The sequence below is a fragment of the Euleptes europaea genome, chromosome 11 (assembly GCF_029931775.1).
Source record: "Euleptes europaea isolate rEulEur1 chromosome 11, rEulEur1.hap1, whole genome shotgun sequence".
In the NCBI taxonomy this organism is placed as follows: Eukaryota; Metazoa; Chordata; class Lepidosauria; order Squamata; family Sphaerodactylidae; genus Euleptes; species Euleptes europaea.
In genome coordinates this window covers 40283879-40301014 of record NC_079322.1, presented here as the reverse complement: position 1 = coordinate 40301014, position 17136 = coordinate 40283879, and the positions used below count along the sequence as shown (strand labels likewise).

Sequence of the window (17136 nt, the reverse complement as noted above, 5' to 3'; positions counted from 1 at the left end):
AGGTGGGCTGTATGGCATTATACCCAAGGGTCCTCCCGAAGCTCCTCCCCAAATCTCTAGAAATTTTCGAACCCAGAGTAGGCAACCTGAAAATTGCCCCCACCTCCATTTTCCCACTGCCAACCTGTTGAGCATCAGCAAGGTATGGGGGCCCAGCCTGGAAGGGCTTTCACTCTAGTGGGAAACCTGCCCCCCCGCCCCACTGATGGGTGGAAGTCAAAACAATTGCAACATCGACCATTGGGCAGATTATTTTATAGGCTTCTTATCAGCCAAGGAACCTGGTAGAAATCCTGCAGCTGGGAAGAAATTCTCAGAGATTGTATCCCTCACCCAAAGAACACTCTCTTCCATCTTTCAGATGGATAGAAAAAAGCATTCCTGTTCCATAAGCAATTAAAACCATCCAATACATAGCTTGCACAGAAAGACATGTGGGTAATTATCTCCCCCTAGGGTTGCCAGGTCTCTCTTCGCCACCGGTGGGAGGTTTTTGGGGCAGAACCTGAGGAGGGCGGGGTTTGGGGAGGGGAGGGACTTCAATGCCATAGAGCCCAATTGCCAAAGCGGCCATTTTCTCCAGGTGAACTGATTTTTATCGGCTGGAGATCAGTTGTAATAGCAGGAGATCTCCAGCTAATACCTGGAGGTTGGCAACCATATCTCCCCCCTTTCTTGGAAACTTCAAGCTGAGGCTGGAGATATGTGGTTTTTAACCAAATCAGGGCACATGGTAAGAGGGAGTAACTCTCTGCTGTCATCTGTGCCTTCTATACTGTGTTCTCTTTTCTGTGTAGTCTTTTCTTCCATCCCAGCTGTCTTCCCATATCTTTGTAACTGTAGAGCCTGGCCAGGAAAAAAAATGTGTTTCAAATAGTGGGAGGCTGCAAAGGAAAGCAGTGGGAAGCAATGCCAGTTCCCTTTATTGGAAGGCTCAGATTTCTCTTCAGACCCCCCCCCCTTCACTTTTCCCATTGGGCCGATGCCCCCCCACACACACACACACCTGGACTGGAATAGCTCAGGGGTGAGAAGGGCAGTCCACATGTGGGGAAGGAAGGCAGTGCCCAAGTGATGCATGGTGAAGTGAGGTGCTTGGGTAGGTGATGCCACAGAATCTACCTCCTTGCAATTGGCTCTTTCTCACTCCCTTCTTTGGGGAGTGGGGCCAGGGGACCTTTTCCAGGGCTGTTTTCCCCTCCCAGCCTGCCTCTGGCACAGACCCATGCGTATTGGACCTCCCTGAATGGCTGTAGTGCTTTAAAATACAATAAAAGCATGCAAGGGATCTCAGATGCTTCTCTCCTGTGCAGATATGCTGTGATCCTTTGTCATCACTGATTTTCCTTTGGTCTTAGGGTTGCCAGGTCCCTCTTCACCACTGGTGGGAGGTTTTTGGGGCAGAGCCAGAGGAGGGCAGGGTTTGGGGAGGGGAGGGACTTCAATGCCATAGAGTCCAATTGCCAAAGTGACCATTTTCTCCAGGTGAACTGATCTCAATCAGCTGGAGATCAGTTGTAATAGCAGGAGATCTTCAGCTAGTACATAAAGGCTGGCAACCCTATTTGGTCTCCTATATGTATATGTTTGCTCTTTACTGTCGGAGAAAGGGAGAGCCTTAAGCCTCTGTGTATCTCTAAAGGGGCAAGACAAAGCCTGTGCCTCTGCCTCTTTAATTCCTGGTCTCTGCAACCACATCTGCATGCCAGTATGCAGGAAAAGTCATGGGGGAGTCCAAGCCCTTCAGTTTTCCCCTGCGTCTTAGTTCATTCTTTCACAATCTGCAAAACCTACAAAATATCAATGAAGAGAAACCAAAGCCTTTCCCCCTACCCCCAGCCCCCAACACACACAATTTTCTCTGCCTACCGTCCTTGAGCACTCAAGAGTTCACATTCAGCTATTTGATCATGATTCCTGCTTGGGAGAAGCTGCATTGTGCTGGGCAGCCAAACCAGAAGCCCTACAAAAATCCAGTAGCAAAAGAACAGCTGCAAAACAGTGACATATCACCAGATTCCTAATTCTCTTCCAACCTTTCCTGGGAAGCTTTGGCCTGGTAACAGCAGTGTACCAATTTTTTACACCATTTCATTCCCTTTCATGTACATGTAAGGAAAGCAAGTCAGACTCCCATCCTGATGCATACACATTTCCAGTAGTTGGCCCTAATTTTTATTTACAAAGTCGCATATCTCTATTGGATCAGGAGAAACAGTCTACCTGGTAGCCTTTGTAATTCATTCGTAAATTAGGGACCAATATGATTTCTGTCCCTTTCCTTTTCCTACGTGGCATCCATTGCTGTTCTGCTGGGAAAAAGTCTGTCTTGAGGAAGGGGAAAGGGTTGCAGAAGGGTTTGGCATTTCCTCAATGTCTGAAGAAATTTTGATATTAAAGAAATACATTTATTAACTTCCTTAGGTTTTCATGGGAAATGTCCTTTTTCAGAGTTACATTTTGAGGTTCTATGGGGAAAGTTAGTAGCCCATGGTCAAATACAGTACAGAAGGTTTTTATAAGCAGGTTTATTATTATTATTACAGGCTGAAATATGTTTATTGGTTGTTATTCCAGTTTCTTCTGCACTTCATTTTGGTCAACATACAATTGCTTTGAGAACTGCTTCTTGTGTTAAAATTTCACAGCCTGGGAAAATTCCAGGAAATTAGCTCCCATTTGTATGTTATAGAAATATTGGGCTTGCCACGTATTCTCACACTGAACACAAGAATGTGGGAGAATGAAGAGGGTACATGTGTTTCTGTCAGCTCATGTCCACAGCAAGAAATATACTGTCAGGAGTTGCAATCCTAAGGGCAAAAGCGGCTCTACAACGGAAACGGGGATTCAAGAGTACACATACACCAAGAATTGGGTTAACAAAGGCCACAGCTTTATTAATTACAGCAGATGGAGCATTGGCGAGGCATAGGGCATGGATCCAGGCATCGGGGGATCACCCTGTCGGCCGATAAAATGACCCCCAACCTGAGGATTGGGGGGCACAACAGAATGGTGATCCAGTGGTTGCACTTGGGCATACATCTTGAAGTGGTTCCTTCACCAACTGAGAGTGTAGCCACACGACAGCCCCCGAGCTGGGTATTTGCGGTAGGACTCAACCCAAGTGTGCTGGCCCACCAGGTGCCACTGCGGCAGCGTGGTGCTAGGAAGAGGACTGCAGCGGGTGTGGCAGCAGGCAGGGGGTCTTTAAATATGATTACTTCCCTGACTGTAAAAATACAACTTGGGAAGAAATAGCTACATGAAACAAAGGGCTGATTCGTTTTACTCTGCAAGTTGGTATGAACTGGAGATTGAATGAACATTGAGTGTGTGGCAAATCAGCTATGTAGCTGTTTCACCATACTCCCTGATCCCAGTTTTTCTTCGAGTTTTGCCATTATTACTGCTAAACTACTCTTGGAAGCCTTTGGGGTGGTATGGTGAAACAATTGTCAAGTCCTGCTAAACAAAATATCGCTTGGATCAAGAAATTGTTCAATTACTTTATTGAGTAAGAGGATCCAGTTTCAAACTCAGTTTCAAACTCACATATTTTGCTTTACTATCATAAGGATCACTGTGCTGAATGAGATCCACATACTCATCCGTCCCTTGTGTAATAGATACACGTATTCAAGTTTAGGTTGCAACTGGCCAGGGAAAAAGAAGTCCTGTACCTTTAATGGCAAACCAACTCAACTACCTGAACTCTGGGTTTTTGGTGGACATCTGGTTTTGCTGATGCTTCTATTATTTGGGGGTTGGTTATCCCTAAATAGAGGGGTCCCCCCCCCAAAAAAAAACTAAGATTTTTCATCAAGCCAGAGTTTTCAGAATCCTAAATGGTAGCTATGGCCAGCCCTGTTATCCAGATTTATCGATCTGCACAGGGGAGGCGGGCTCAGCCCTTGGCTGTTAGATATGGTATAGCATGAACCACAAGCTAACAAGCTCAAATTAGATGTTACAACTGTGAAAGCAATACAGTTATCAATCATTATCAAGGATAGAGTTACTATAAACAAAGTAAAACACGTGATGAATACGTCCTAATTTAAGGTCTAATTTACTGGTTGGACCATGCACTATCAAGATGCTTTTTATCTATGGGAACAAGAAGTAGAATAGTTTTAAGACTGTTTTAAAATAAGTGGGATATTCCACCCCGCTCCACACCACAATTTGGTTTTTTTTAAAGGAGGATCACTTCACAAAATACATTTTTTGGGCCATAAGAGTGCTGCTGATTGTCCCCAGCTTTGTACTGTTGTACAGCAATGAGATGTGTGAACCTGGTGGTTACGGTTATATCTAGCAGGAATTCATGTCATTGTAGTGGCTGAAAAGTTGCAGCCTGATCATAGCTGCTAAGTATTCATGCATTATGTTTTCTTACAGCTTCTTCAAACATTACATCAAGTGGGTGAACATTAGAGCAGAAGTGAGTGACGTTCATAGAATCATAGAGTTGGAAGGGACCACTAGGGTCATCTAGTCCAACCCCCTGCACAATGCAGGAAATTAACAACTACCTCCCCCCCACATCCCCAGTGACCCCAACCCTCGCCCCACAATGCAGGATCCCACAATCAAAGTACACCCGACAGATGGCCACCTAGCCTCTGCTTAAAGACCTCCAAAGACGGGGACTCCACCACCCTCCGAGGCAGGGCATTCCTCCATCGAACAGCCCTCACCGTCAGAAAGTTCTTCCTAATGTTTAGGTAGAATCGCTTTTCTATTAGTTTTAAGTCCATTACTCCGTGTCCTAGTCCCTGGAGCAATAGAGAACAAGCTAGTTCCCTCATCAATATGACATCCCTTCAAATATTTAAACATGGCTATCGTGTCTCCCTTCAACCTTCTCTTCTCCAAACTAAACAAACCTAACTCCCTAAGTCTCTCCTCATAGGGCATGGATTCCAGACCTCTGACCATTCTGGTCGCCCTCCTCTGGACACGCTCCAACTTGTCAACATCCTTCTTAAATTGTGGGGTTCACTTTCTTTGCTTCTGCTGTAATATGTAAAATGGGGCTCGCTGATCTCCCATGCCCTAACCTGGATTGCCCAGGCTAGTTTGAACTCATAAGGTCTTGGAAGCTAAGCAGGGTTGAGCCCTGGTTAGTACCTGGATAGGGGACCAGCAAGGAAATCCAGGGTTGCTATGCAGAGGCAGGCAATGGCAAAGCACCTCTGTTGATTTCTTGCCTTGAAAACCCTATGGGGTTGCCAAAGTCCATTGTGACTTGATGGCCCTTTCCACCAATGACCCACCATTTACTCTACTGGACAGCAGAGTCTCATGGACTCAACATGAATTGTAGGTTTGGCAACTCCCACTTTCCACTGAAAATTCAGGAAAGCAGAACTATGAATCACTCTTGCTTCAGTTTTCCCAAGCTCTGTGTAATGTTTGAATTGGCTCTGATATCACCCCCCAAGATATGAATATTACTCCTCTTGCAGCTGCTCAGTAATGTCTTTACTTATCTGAATCTTGACCCATGCAGCTCCTCACAGAACAAAACAAAATTTCTCACCTTCAGTTCCCACTTATTTTGGTAGAATCAGAAGAGCAATAAAGGCCCGAACTGAAATAGCGAGAGCCTCCTCACTTGGCGCTTACCTCTTGGTCCAGAGCTGAAGCATGTAAGCAGGACAGTGTGGTACCCACTCCTAATAAATGTGAAATGTAAGTCTTGCACAAATTCAACACTTTTACAAACTTGATTACTGTGGAATGAAAATTGTCACCTGCAAGATTCATTTCTGCTGAATGAGATATTATGTTTTGAAGGATATTCAAGTTCAATGTAATCATGGCATTCTCCTGGCCTGTTTTGAAGAGAAACCAACCTTGGGTAGCTCAAGGCACCTGCTAAGATACTGGCAGCAACAGTGATTCTTCTTGCTAGCCGGAAAACAGCTCAAAGTAGCAAGTACCCAACTGACCTTGTTAGACAACCTATTTAGGGAGGATCTTTCTCATATGCTCCCTCAGCACTCTGTCTAGACATGATTCAGTGAGACTCTTTTTCCAATATAAGGAACCGTGATCATCACACGAGTAAATAGAACACATCTTACACTTTGGGTGAAAACGCATGGTCACTTTAGTCTCCTTTATTCCCTGTTTCAGCCAGGATTCAGCCAGGATCGAACGCAGTTCGGCGAGAACGCATGCGTTTGATCCTGGCCGAATCCTGGCTGAAACAGGGAATAAAGGAGGCTAAAGCGACCATGCATTTTCGCCCTTTGTAAACATCAATATATGTACCAGACTGTAACTGGTAATTCCCCATACCCTGGTTCAGTGGTTGATAAATGATGTGAGAGGAATGCTCCACAAATGTTCAATTTTCACAGCTCTGTTCCTGGTTGCCACTGCAGGGGTTCATACCCCCTAATGCAGGGCTCACCCACCAACACCTTTTCTGATGCCCACCAAGTGTTTTTAGGAAGTGGGTGGGGCCAGGTGGGGCTTTTGCCTAGTAAGGCTTCTGATTGACTATTGGAGATTTGATTGGCTGTGCAGATTTTTTTTTTAAATCCTGCCACCACACCACAAGGATCTAACCTGTGTTATTGAAGTTAAGATGTGGCAATTATTTTCTGGCTGGCTCTGCCTTCTGCAGCAGCCATTTTATGGCAGCTGTTTTACTGCTGTGCCCACCATGCCATCTCAGGATTCCAAATGTGTCCACAGGCTACCCTAATGACCACAGCTAAAGTTTTGAAACTTGTGACACAAAAGTTGTGTCAGGCCAAGACATAGGATTGCCAGCCTCCAGGTACTAGCTGGAGATCTCCTGCTGTTACAACTGATCTCCAGCCGATAGAGATCAGTTCACCTGGAGAAAATGGCCACTTTGGCAGTTGAACTCTATGGCATTGAAGTCCCTCCCCAAACCCCACCCTCCTCAAGCTTCACTGGTGGTGAAGAGGGATCTGGCAACCCTACCAGGACACGAATGAATGAATATGAGGAGGTAGGAAATATCAGGATTACAGTAGCAAGACCTGAACCCTGCCTTGTACATCCAGTGAAAGGTGTGAACAGAGTTGTACAAATGGAAGCATGTAAGTAGACCATAATCAGGAACCGTACATTTTGCAGGGCATCTGACCACATGGAAAAGCTTAAATGAGTACCTTTGTACTTCTGTACAGTTCTGTCTGCCTTGCCTTATGAAAGCACATACGCCAAGGGCCTGATGCTGTAAATTTCCCCATTTCCATATGATTACATACAGCGCATTCCTGAGCGGAATGGTTGTGCCATGCAACCTAAAATGTGGCTTATCTCACCAAAATAAAAAAGGGGCATTCCTGGCCCGAAAGGAGCCCACCTAAAGGTGGCTCCTTCCCAGCCTGGTGCCGGAACAGCGAGGCTGTGCTGGCGTCGCTGGGCTACGCTGCCGGAGCAGTGCGGGGAGGATGGCGTCCAGGCCTTCTCGCCGGCATGCGGGCCACTGTGCATGGTGTAAGTGGGACTGCCAACGGTGGCCATCCCACTTACGCCGGGGCAGCCCCTTTTTTGCCTCCTGAGCTCTTTCGGCCAAAATGCTCAGGAATGCGCTGTTAATTCTGTTCATTGTTGTTTTTAATAGTGGTCAGAAGCCAGCAGAAAAAGTGAGCCAGGTTACAATAGCAGGTAATATGGAAATGTAGATGTTTTCCTTCACAAACTTTAACCAGCCTCCTGCTGGGCGTTTAAGATGTGCTGTTGTATTGACAAGAAATGTACATCTAAAAGTGAGTTAAGCTACATATCGGACAGCGTGAATGAGTGTCACAATTTCTTGTCATATGGTTTAAATACCTTATTTTAAAAAAAAATATGGAAACATATTCCTAGAAAGTTAATCGACATCTATAGGCTAGGCTAGCCTGATAGATTGAATTGGATCAATTTATTGAAGTGCAAAAAAGCAGCAGCAACTGCTTTAGAGCTCTATTTCCAGATTTGATAAATATTTACACCATGCTTTTTTTGTGCACCAGGGACCAAAAGCAGTCCACAACAGTATTCTCTTCTGCTCCATTTTATCCTACAAACAACCCTGTGAAGTAGATTAGGCTGAGAGAAAGTGACTGGGCCAAATTCGGTGAGCTTCCATGGCAGAGTGAACCTGGGTCTCCCAGATCCTCGTCCTACACTCTAACTCTAACCAGTACACTGCACTATATGAATATGTCCGGAAACGCTCTGAAATTAACTGGCCACCAGCCATGAACATACGAAGCCTCCTTATGCCACTGATTGATCCTTCAAGCTCAGTATTGTCTACTGTGATTAGGGTTGCCAGCTCCAGGTTGGGAAATACCTGGAGATTTTTGAGGCGGAGACGGAGGATGGCAGGATTTGGGGTATAATGCCATAGAGTCCACATTCCAAGGCAGCCATTTTCTCCAGGTGAACTGATCTCTGTCAGCTGGAGATCAGTTGTAATTTCAGGAAATCTCCAGCCACCACCTGGATGTTGGCAATCCTAACTGTGACAGACAGTGACTCCCCAGATTCTTCGGCTGAGAAATTCCTTCCCCAAATTTTCTTATTATTTATATAATTCAGTTGATTTTCTTGTTATTTATAATGATGTATGGTTCAAGATATGCTCTTAGTGATTTAAAAATATTCTCAAACGTTGTCGCTAAAATGCTGTACTAAATAAAGTCAAAAGCAAAAGGATAATTTCATGACATTTCTGAACATAGTATTTTAGTATTATCTAATAATACATGGAGTGAATTTTTTCCGCCAAACAGAATTCATTTCTGACAGCCAAATGACTTTCTGTCTTCTTTCTATGTGCATAAATGTGTTCTGAAAAGGGCATTAGAAACTCAGATCCTCTGAACTTTGCTTTTAGCCAGTGTAGATTTTAAGGGGGAGGGGCTTGGGGCTTGAAGCTATCAGGCTTTTCTGTTTGTGTTTTTAAGGGGCCCTATTATTTCCATGTTTCATAAAGTTATGGGTAACTGTATTTATGGGTTCCCTTTCTCCCCCTCTCCTTTTAACATGTAGATTTATGAGGAATCAAAGATGAATTTGGAGCAGGAGAGGCCTTTTGTCTGCAGTGCCCCGGGCTGCTCACAGGTGAGTTGAGTCGACAGGAATAGAAACCGAAGTCTAGCTCTAGGCTGCATAGTACTTCTGGATATAATGACAGGTATTCCATAAAAATGTTTCCTTTTTAAAAAAAAAAATCAGTTTTGTCACAAATAAATTATTTTATGCCATTCCACATGCACTTAGGGTTGCCAGGTGGCTTGGAATCCATCTGCCGGCTGACAGCAAGGATCAACGCGATCCGGTCACTTCTGGTTTACTTCCGGAAGCACCACAGTATGACAGGACAATTTACCACTCAAATGGGGGTTTGAGTGGTAAATTGACCCATTGTGTTGCAGTGCTTTTGGAAATAAATCGGAAGTGACAGGATCACATTGTTAACAGCCGGGTGTGTGCGATCCCCACCCAAAAAATCTCTCGGCGGTGGAGGGAGTGACCTGGCAACCCTACATGCACTTACAGCTATTCAGCTGTGTGTTAGTAGACATTTAAAATAAAACTAAGGACTATATATGAAGCTTTAAAAAAAATTTCCAGATACATCCAATTTTTTTTATCCCTCAATTTATAGGCAGGGATATATTGTAAAATATTTTAAAGGCGTCAGAGGTTTACTCCCACCTGTACCTCCTACAGGGGTCTGTAACTAATGCAAGTGTAATTTTTGCCAGCTTTTGGATCCAAATTTGGGCTAGGCCAGTTCAGTCCATTTTCTGATTGTAGTGTGATGTCTGCAATTGCACTCCACTAGAGCATCCCCTAGCATGATGTGGCACTTCTGCGTCAAACCGGAAGTGATGTCATCACTCCAGGTGTGCAGACCGCTCCCTCCTCCTCAGGCTTCACCCCCAAAATCTCCAGCTATTTCCCAACCTGGAGCTGGCAACCCTACCCACTTGGGACAGGGCTTTCCTTCCCCTGAATTCCTGTTCCTCACTGCCGCTCGAAGCAGCAGCAGCATCAAAATGAAAAATTAAAATAAATTAAACATTTTAAAACCTCACCGGAGCTTCCCATGCAATGACATTGCAATGGAAGTAGATCTAAGAATCAGTGGAAATTCTATGGTAAAATCATAGTTTCTGGTGATTCTGAGAGCTACCCCCATTGGTTCTGGGTATTCCCCAGAAGTGACATAGTTGCCTGGTGATGTTAACCCCCAACAACATGTTCAGCCTGGCAACCCTAGCTAAAGTGCACATACGAAAACATAAAAACAACAATTAAAACATATGGGAGGAAGGGTACTTAGCCTAACTCAACATAATGGTTTCCCCATGGTCATCCCTGGGTCCATATGATCAAACATGTATGCAAGTTCTGCATTGGGAACTTAATCTGCTGTAAGGCAGAAGAGCTTCTGAACTGCTGGGTGGGGGCAGGATGAGGAAAGTATCATATCCACCTATGTGAGGGCCTCCCCCACTATTATACATGTGAAAAAGAAGACTGGGTATGGGTGTGTGTGTTTTTTTTATTATAGAAAAGGAATATATAGGTCAAGGGAGGCAAAGCCTGTGCCCTCCCACACCTTACTTCACTGTTCTCCACTGATGAAATATTTAATTTTTTTCCAAGCAAGATAATGGTGTCCTTATGCCTTTGGTGAATAGTTGACTAGACCCCCTACCCCCCCAAGCCTGGCTAGCAGTGCTGTTTGCTATTGGTGCTGTTTTCACAGGTAGAACACTACACTGCCATTTCAACAGCAAACCTTTTCAGTAGACTAAATTCAGAAGCTCAGCAGTATACCATCAGGTCTTGAATAATCAAGTTATACTAAATCCTTTTCAAATATTACAATAGTGAATGCCAAGAGCTTATCAACCACACAAGATCCTCGATCCACACGGTCACCATGAACTGGAGCAACACACATATTTACCATGTGCATATGGCTCTGGTACATGCAAACTGACCACTGGATTTTTCAGGGTCATGAAGCTGTGTGTATGATAAATAGGTGTGTTGCCCCTGTTCCCACAGTGTAGAAATTGTGCATTTCGGGATAATGGTGGGTAGTGTGTGCCCACAATACATATAGTTGGCAATCTCGCTGTACACACTAATGTTATGTCTGAAAACCGCTATACACTCGTGTGACACATAATCTCCCTTGAATTTGGAGTCACTTTGTTAATTACACATGTCCTTGGCAAGCACCTGACAGAAAGATTGTGTCCCCTTCCTAGGGTTGCCAGGTTCCCCCCTGGCCATCGACAGGGCAGAGGGGGTAGGGTTGCCGCATCCAGGTTGGGAAACTCCTGGAGATTTCTGGATGGAGCCTGGGGAGGACAGGGACCTCAGTGGGGTGCAATGCCATAGAGTCCATTTTCAAAGCATCAATTTTCTCCAGAGGAACTGATCTCTGTAGTCTGGAGATGAGAACTTTGGTGAATAGTTGACTAGACCCTCTCCCCCCAAGCCTGGGTAGCGGTGCTGTTTGCTAGTGGTGCTGTTTTTAATTTTATTGTTTTTTATTTTTACTGGAAGTGTTTGATGTTTGTCATAAGTCTTTTGTTGTTCTTGTTGATGTAATGTAATTAAGAATTTCTCAGGGCAGTGATGTTTGATGCATAATAAATGCAAGCATGATACGCTAGGCAAAGTTGTAGGCCAAATAAGGTAATGATGAAAGTGCATAATCATGTATGTGTGAACTGGCCCTTCCATTTAGGTTGGATTACATTATATATAGGATATGGTACCTTCTCTTTCTCAGCCATGACTCTTATAGCAAACACTATTTATTTTTATGAAGGCATGTACCTGCATGTTCAGATTGTGGCAGCAGGCAACTACAGCAGCTGAAGTGCATAAATGAGTCAACAGAGTAACTTAAACAATTTTTTTTTTTTTGCTTAATCCTTGAGTGGATATTTAGTCAGGGAATGATTCTGAAAATACTCTCATATGTGTGAATGTAAAGTGCCGTCAAGTCGCAGCTGACTTATGGAGACCCATAGGGTTTTCAAGGCAAGAGATGTTCGGAGGTGGTTTGCCATTGCCTGCCTTTGTGTGGGCTGAGAGAGTTCTGAGAAAACTATGACTGGCCCAAGGTCCTCATGTGGAGGAGTGGGGAATTGAACCTTGTTCTCCAGATTAGAGTCTGCTGCTCTTAACCACTACACCACACTTGCTCTCTACTCTCCTATACACAGTCTCAAAGAAAATGCTGATTTTCCCCCATTCAATTACACTTCAACCACTCTGACTGCGTAGGCTGAATCCAGACCAAACTGGTAATTTCCACCAATTCCCCCTTCCCACTCCAGACTTCTCCCCTGCCATGTTGTTTCTCAGAGTACCCTATCTTCCAGGAATAGTTTTGTGTGGAGATCTGTGAGCTCCTGTGAGCAGGCAGGGAGGGGGGAAGCAGGAAAATGTTATTGTGCAAATGTGGTCTGAATCCAACCCTATGAGGAGGAGGAGGAGAAGAACAGTTGTTTTTTATATGCTGACGTTCTCTACCATTTAAGGAAGAATCAAACCGGCTTACAATTACCTTCCCTTCCCCTCCCCACAACAGACACCCTGTGAGGTAGGTGGGGCTGAGAGTGTGTGACTAGCCCAAGGTCACCCAGCTGGCTTCATGCGGAGGAGTGGGAAACAAATCCAGTTCACCAGATTAGCCTCTGCCGCTCATGTGGAGGAGCGGGGAATCAAACCCAGTTCTCCAGATCAGAGTCCACCACTCCAAACCACCACTACACCACACTGGCTCTCAGTTAATTCTTCAGAATCAACCAATCCACTACAATAGATTGCTTGTGAGGACAAGCCCCACAGTGAGGAAAAAAATTATTCTTAATCCTGCAGTAAGTATTGTTGAGTTTTACAAGTAGGGAAGAAAACTGCTTTTAGCTAGTATGACAGATAATTATGTTAATTGTTTTTGAGAAATTTCCCAAAAGGCAATGACCATAAAACATGTATGCTGTATATGTCAGTTAAAAATATATATATTTTTAAAAATCATAAATATTAATAGTTTTTTTTTTTTTTTTAATCACAAGTCAAGCCTGATTTCTCTCAGGGGCATTTTATAAAACAGTAGGAATATCTACAGATGACTGTAAACAATTTATAATATAAGATAATGTAGACAGGCAGCAGATAACGTAGACAGGAAGAATAAAAGAACAAAATGCACACACTGGAAATGAAGGAGGAGATGCTCTTTTATGTGCTTTTACTATTATCATTATAGAAAATAAGTTCCCTTCAACAACATTTGAAAATTCCTTTATACTTGCATATATCATTGGATTTTAACCTTTCCCACACCCTGTCCATGTCATCTTAATGGCTGGAACAATTTCTTAAAGGAAAAACAACAACCTTGTCCTTTGCCAGAAATATATTTCAGAACTTAAATAATCCTTATTTTCTTTTGTGTTTGCCTGACAGCGTTTTCCGACGGAGGATCATCTGATGATTCACAGGCACAAACATGAAATGACTTTGAAGTTTCCTTCACTCAAAACAGATAACATGTTATCAGGTAAGAAGACAAGACCAGGAAAGGCAAATCAGCAGCCAGTGTTGATGTCCAGAGGATAAACGAAGCACTTAGCGGTGGTCCGACGGGGTCCTCCCAGTAGGGCTGTCAAAAAAAAAAAATTCGGTACAGTTCGGATTCGGCCGAATTTGACCCTTGTGGGGTCGGTACGTGCCGAAGTCCGAACTCCCCCGCTTCGGATCCCCGGTAATTCAGGGGGATCCGGAGTTCGGGGGAAAATTCGGCCGAAGCGCGCCTTCAGGGATTCCCTGAAGGCACGCGGGGGCCCTTTAAACTGATCTGAGCCTCCCAGCTGGGAGGCGCACATGAGTTTAAATGATAGCCGCGCCTCTCCAGCGGGCTCCGCTGGAGAGGCGCGGCTGTCATTTAAACTCATATGCGCCTCCCGGCCGGGAGGCGCAGATGAGTTTAAAGGGCAGCCCGCCCCCCTTCAGCGGGCTACCCTGAAGGGGGGCGGGCTGTCATTGAAACTCATCTGCGCCTCCCGGGCGGGAGGCACAGATGAGTTTCAATGACAGCCCACCTCCCTTCAGCGGGCTACCCTGAAGGGGGGCGGGCTGTCATTGAAACTCATCTGCGCCTCCCGGGCGGGAGGCACAGATGAGTTTCAATGACAGCCCGCCTCCCTTCAGCGGGCTACCCTGAAGGGGGGCGGGCTGTCATTGAAACTCATCTGTGCCTCCCGGCCAGGAGGCGCAGATGAGTTTCAATGACAGCCCGCCTCCCTTCAGGGGAGCCCGCTGAAGGGAGGCGGGCTGCCCTTTAAACTGATCTGAGCCTCCCAGCTGGGAGGCGCAGATCAGTTTAAAGGGCAGCCCGCGCCTTTCAGCGGGCTCCCCTGAAGGGGGGGGCGAATTGGCCGAATTTATTCGCGAACTCCCGAACTCGCTGAATTCGGCCCCCCCGGTTGCCCACCAGATTTGAGTTCGGATCCGTCCGAACTGAAAATCACCGAATCGGGAAATTCGGTTGATTTTCAGTTCGGACCGAACCGAATTGACAGCCCTACCTCCCAGTGAAAATACCACTTGGGCCATATATATCACACACTATGGCCAGTTCAACATTTTCCTCAGTGGGAAGCAAAATGGTGTCCAGGAAGTGGCCCTGGTCCATTAAGTCCTGAAATGAATTTAAGAAGATAAAATAATTTGGATCATGCCCGAACAAGCAGGTCTATGGACTAGTGTGTATGCTGTGTCTGGGGTGGCCAGCTGGCCTGGAGAAAAATAGAGGCTTTAAATAGAGGCTTAATGTGTGGGAAATGGGCAGTTAAACTTATCATAATGTTGGAGGTAAATAACACCCCTTCAAGTCTGTTAACAGGACAGGACATTTTTCTCCAGGCTTGTTGGCAACCCTAGATGCTATGTGATTTTGTTTGACAAAATGCAACCCTGATTGCTGTAAACTAAAGGGGGAAACTGGCAAAAGGCAAAAAGAATTCTGGACTGTTTCTCTTCATGATGTGTGTGTGTGTGTGTGTGTGTGTGTGTGTGTGTAAAGTGCCTTCAAGTCGCAGCCGACTTATGGCGACCCCTTTTGGGTTCATGATATTTTTCAGATAAAAACCACTGGATGTGTCCCCACACATATATCTGCCTTTTCCCCTGCATGGGGAAATACAGAAAATCCTCCCTTTTCTGCTTTCATTTCATTCTTTGTTAAATGCATTCTGTTCAAACAAAATGACAACATTTGTTGCCCTTCACTGCCTTTGTATCTAATCGCTTGACCTCCGTTTGTGCCATAAAAGAGAGAAAATGTCTGGTGCTTAAAATGCTGGGTGATCCGATCAACAATAAAAGGGACACTTCAGGTTTCCAAAAGTCATAAGAAGGTTCCCTTCAGTCAGGCCTTGGTGTTACAGCAAGCAAAAGGTTCCAAGTTGTGTCCCCAGCACTCTAGTTTAAAACGGTACTCTGGTAACAGACGTTGGGGCAGATCTTGTTCTGTATGAGATTTTGGAGGGTTGCTGCCAAGCCGAGTAGACAGCGCTGAGCTATATGGTCAGATTTGATATACAACAGCTTCATATGATAAATTTGGGGACAGGCATAGGGTGGCTCATATTTATCGCTAAATTGTGGCTGATGTTCTGGGAGTGTGCCATTACAATCCTGGTGCTCCTGCTTTTTCAAGGCTGTTTGGGGTATTAGTACTTCCACTAAAGCAAAGGCTGTAAAATGAGAGGAGCAGAGGCAAAGTGTCTGTTTCAAGATTAGCTTTAGGGTGCTGATCTGGATTGCTCGTAGCTTCTTCCAAGAGCATGGAAGACATGCTGCAAGTCCTTGGCCCAAAAGCTACAGGTGAACACTTATCAGAAGGCAGAAATGTAATTGTGAGAAGTATAATGCACTTATCCCATAGGACGCCTGTTTTACACTGTGCCTAATGAGGTACTTTCTATTTATTCAATCAAGTATTTTTTTTTTTAAAGAGAGCTGCTCACTTACAAAGCTGCAGGACGCAGAGTCTGTTGTGCTTTTGATCACTCAGCTTCTCTCCTCCCTGCAGTATCACAATGCCAAAAGCTATACCTGTCACAATTAACTAGTGCACAAACCAAAGGAGTGTTTTGTGCAAAAAGTTGCACACCTTTACAGTGTGGCAGTTTCAAAGTACCAATGCAACGTCTCAAATATTTTTCAAATGTTGCTTTTGAAGTCTACTTTTTTTAAAAAAGCTTCAAGTTAACAATTTAAAGGGAATAATATTACACTTCATGTGGCTCAACTCAATATTTGTACACTTTTATGCAAATAACGACAGGTGTCAGCTCAATCAAGGGTGCCGCAATTTGCACAGTTCCTGATCCAGTGGAGGGAGTCTGCAAGCACAGTTTGTGCATGAGCTCTTTCACAGGTTCTGACAACTTACGTGGGAAACAGGAGTGGGACCAGAGGGTGCCATTCTACTAGGCCCCACCAACTATGGAAATTGTACACACACCCTGTTTGCACTGTAATTCTAAAGAGAGTTATACCCATCTGAGCTCATTGAAGTCAGCGGGCTGTACTTATGATGGCACTGTTAGTAACTAAGTTGTAAGACTGTGAGAACACTTATTGAGAGGCAGTGGAAGAGAGGAATGAGCTTCCTAGTATTAGCCATACTGAACTAGAATCTCTCACACCCATGTGGCTGTATATTTAGGGAACAAACCTAGTTTGCCACACACCCAATCAAGTTTAACAGTAGGTTAGTCAGCCTGTAATTTAGGATGCATATATTTTCGTTACCCTCGTTTTAACAATTAGTTTTTCCTTTGACAGAGAGAAATACTGAAAAGCAGCTGTTTCATCATCCACCTAGCCCCTCAGGAAATGTGAATTCCTTAAAGTTAGATGGTTTATTCTTAGATTTCATAACGAAATATAGAAATGATATATGGGAGGGAGAGGCTTTCTCCTTTAGACATACTTTCCTTTTAGACATTCATCTCATCTCCCTCTTCTCCCTCCCCTCCATTTTTGGCAAAGTTATTTCATGTGCTCTGCATCTGCAAAGAATCGCAGCGGCAGTTG

At 44.6% G+C, this 17136-nt stretch overlaps 1 protein-coding gene across 3 annotated transcripts in view; it reads left to right on the top strand.

The window, feature by feature from the left end:
* CREB5 (cAMP responsive element binding protein 5) overlaps positions 1-17136 on the top strand; it is a 219455-nt gene that overhangs the window by 1398 nt on the left and 200921 nt on the right. For 2 of the 3 annotated variants that reach the window (XM_056857523.1, XM_056857524.1), the window contains exons 2-4: positions 5577-5703; positions 9040-9111; positions 13498-13591. In XM_056857523.1, the coding sequence (XP_056713501.1) occupies positions 9058-9111; positions 13498-13591 (148 nt within the window). In that variant the 5' untranslated portion in view covers positions 5577-5703; positions 9040-9057. Of the gene's footprint in view, positions 1-5576; positions 5704-9039; positions 9112-13493; positions 13592-17136 lie in introns of those variants that run through there. The other variant, XM_056857525.1, reaches the window with a different exon arrangement.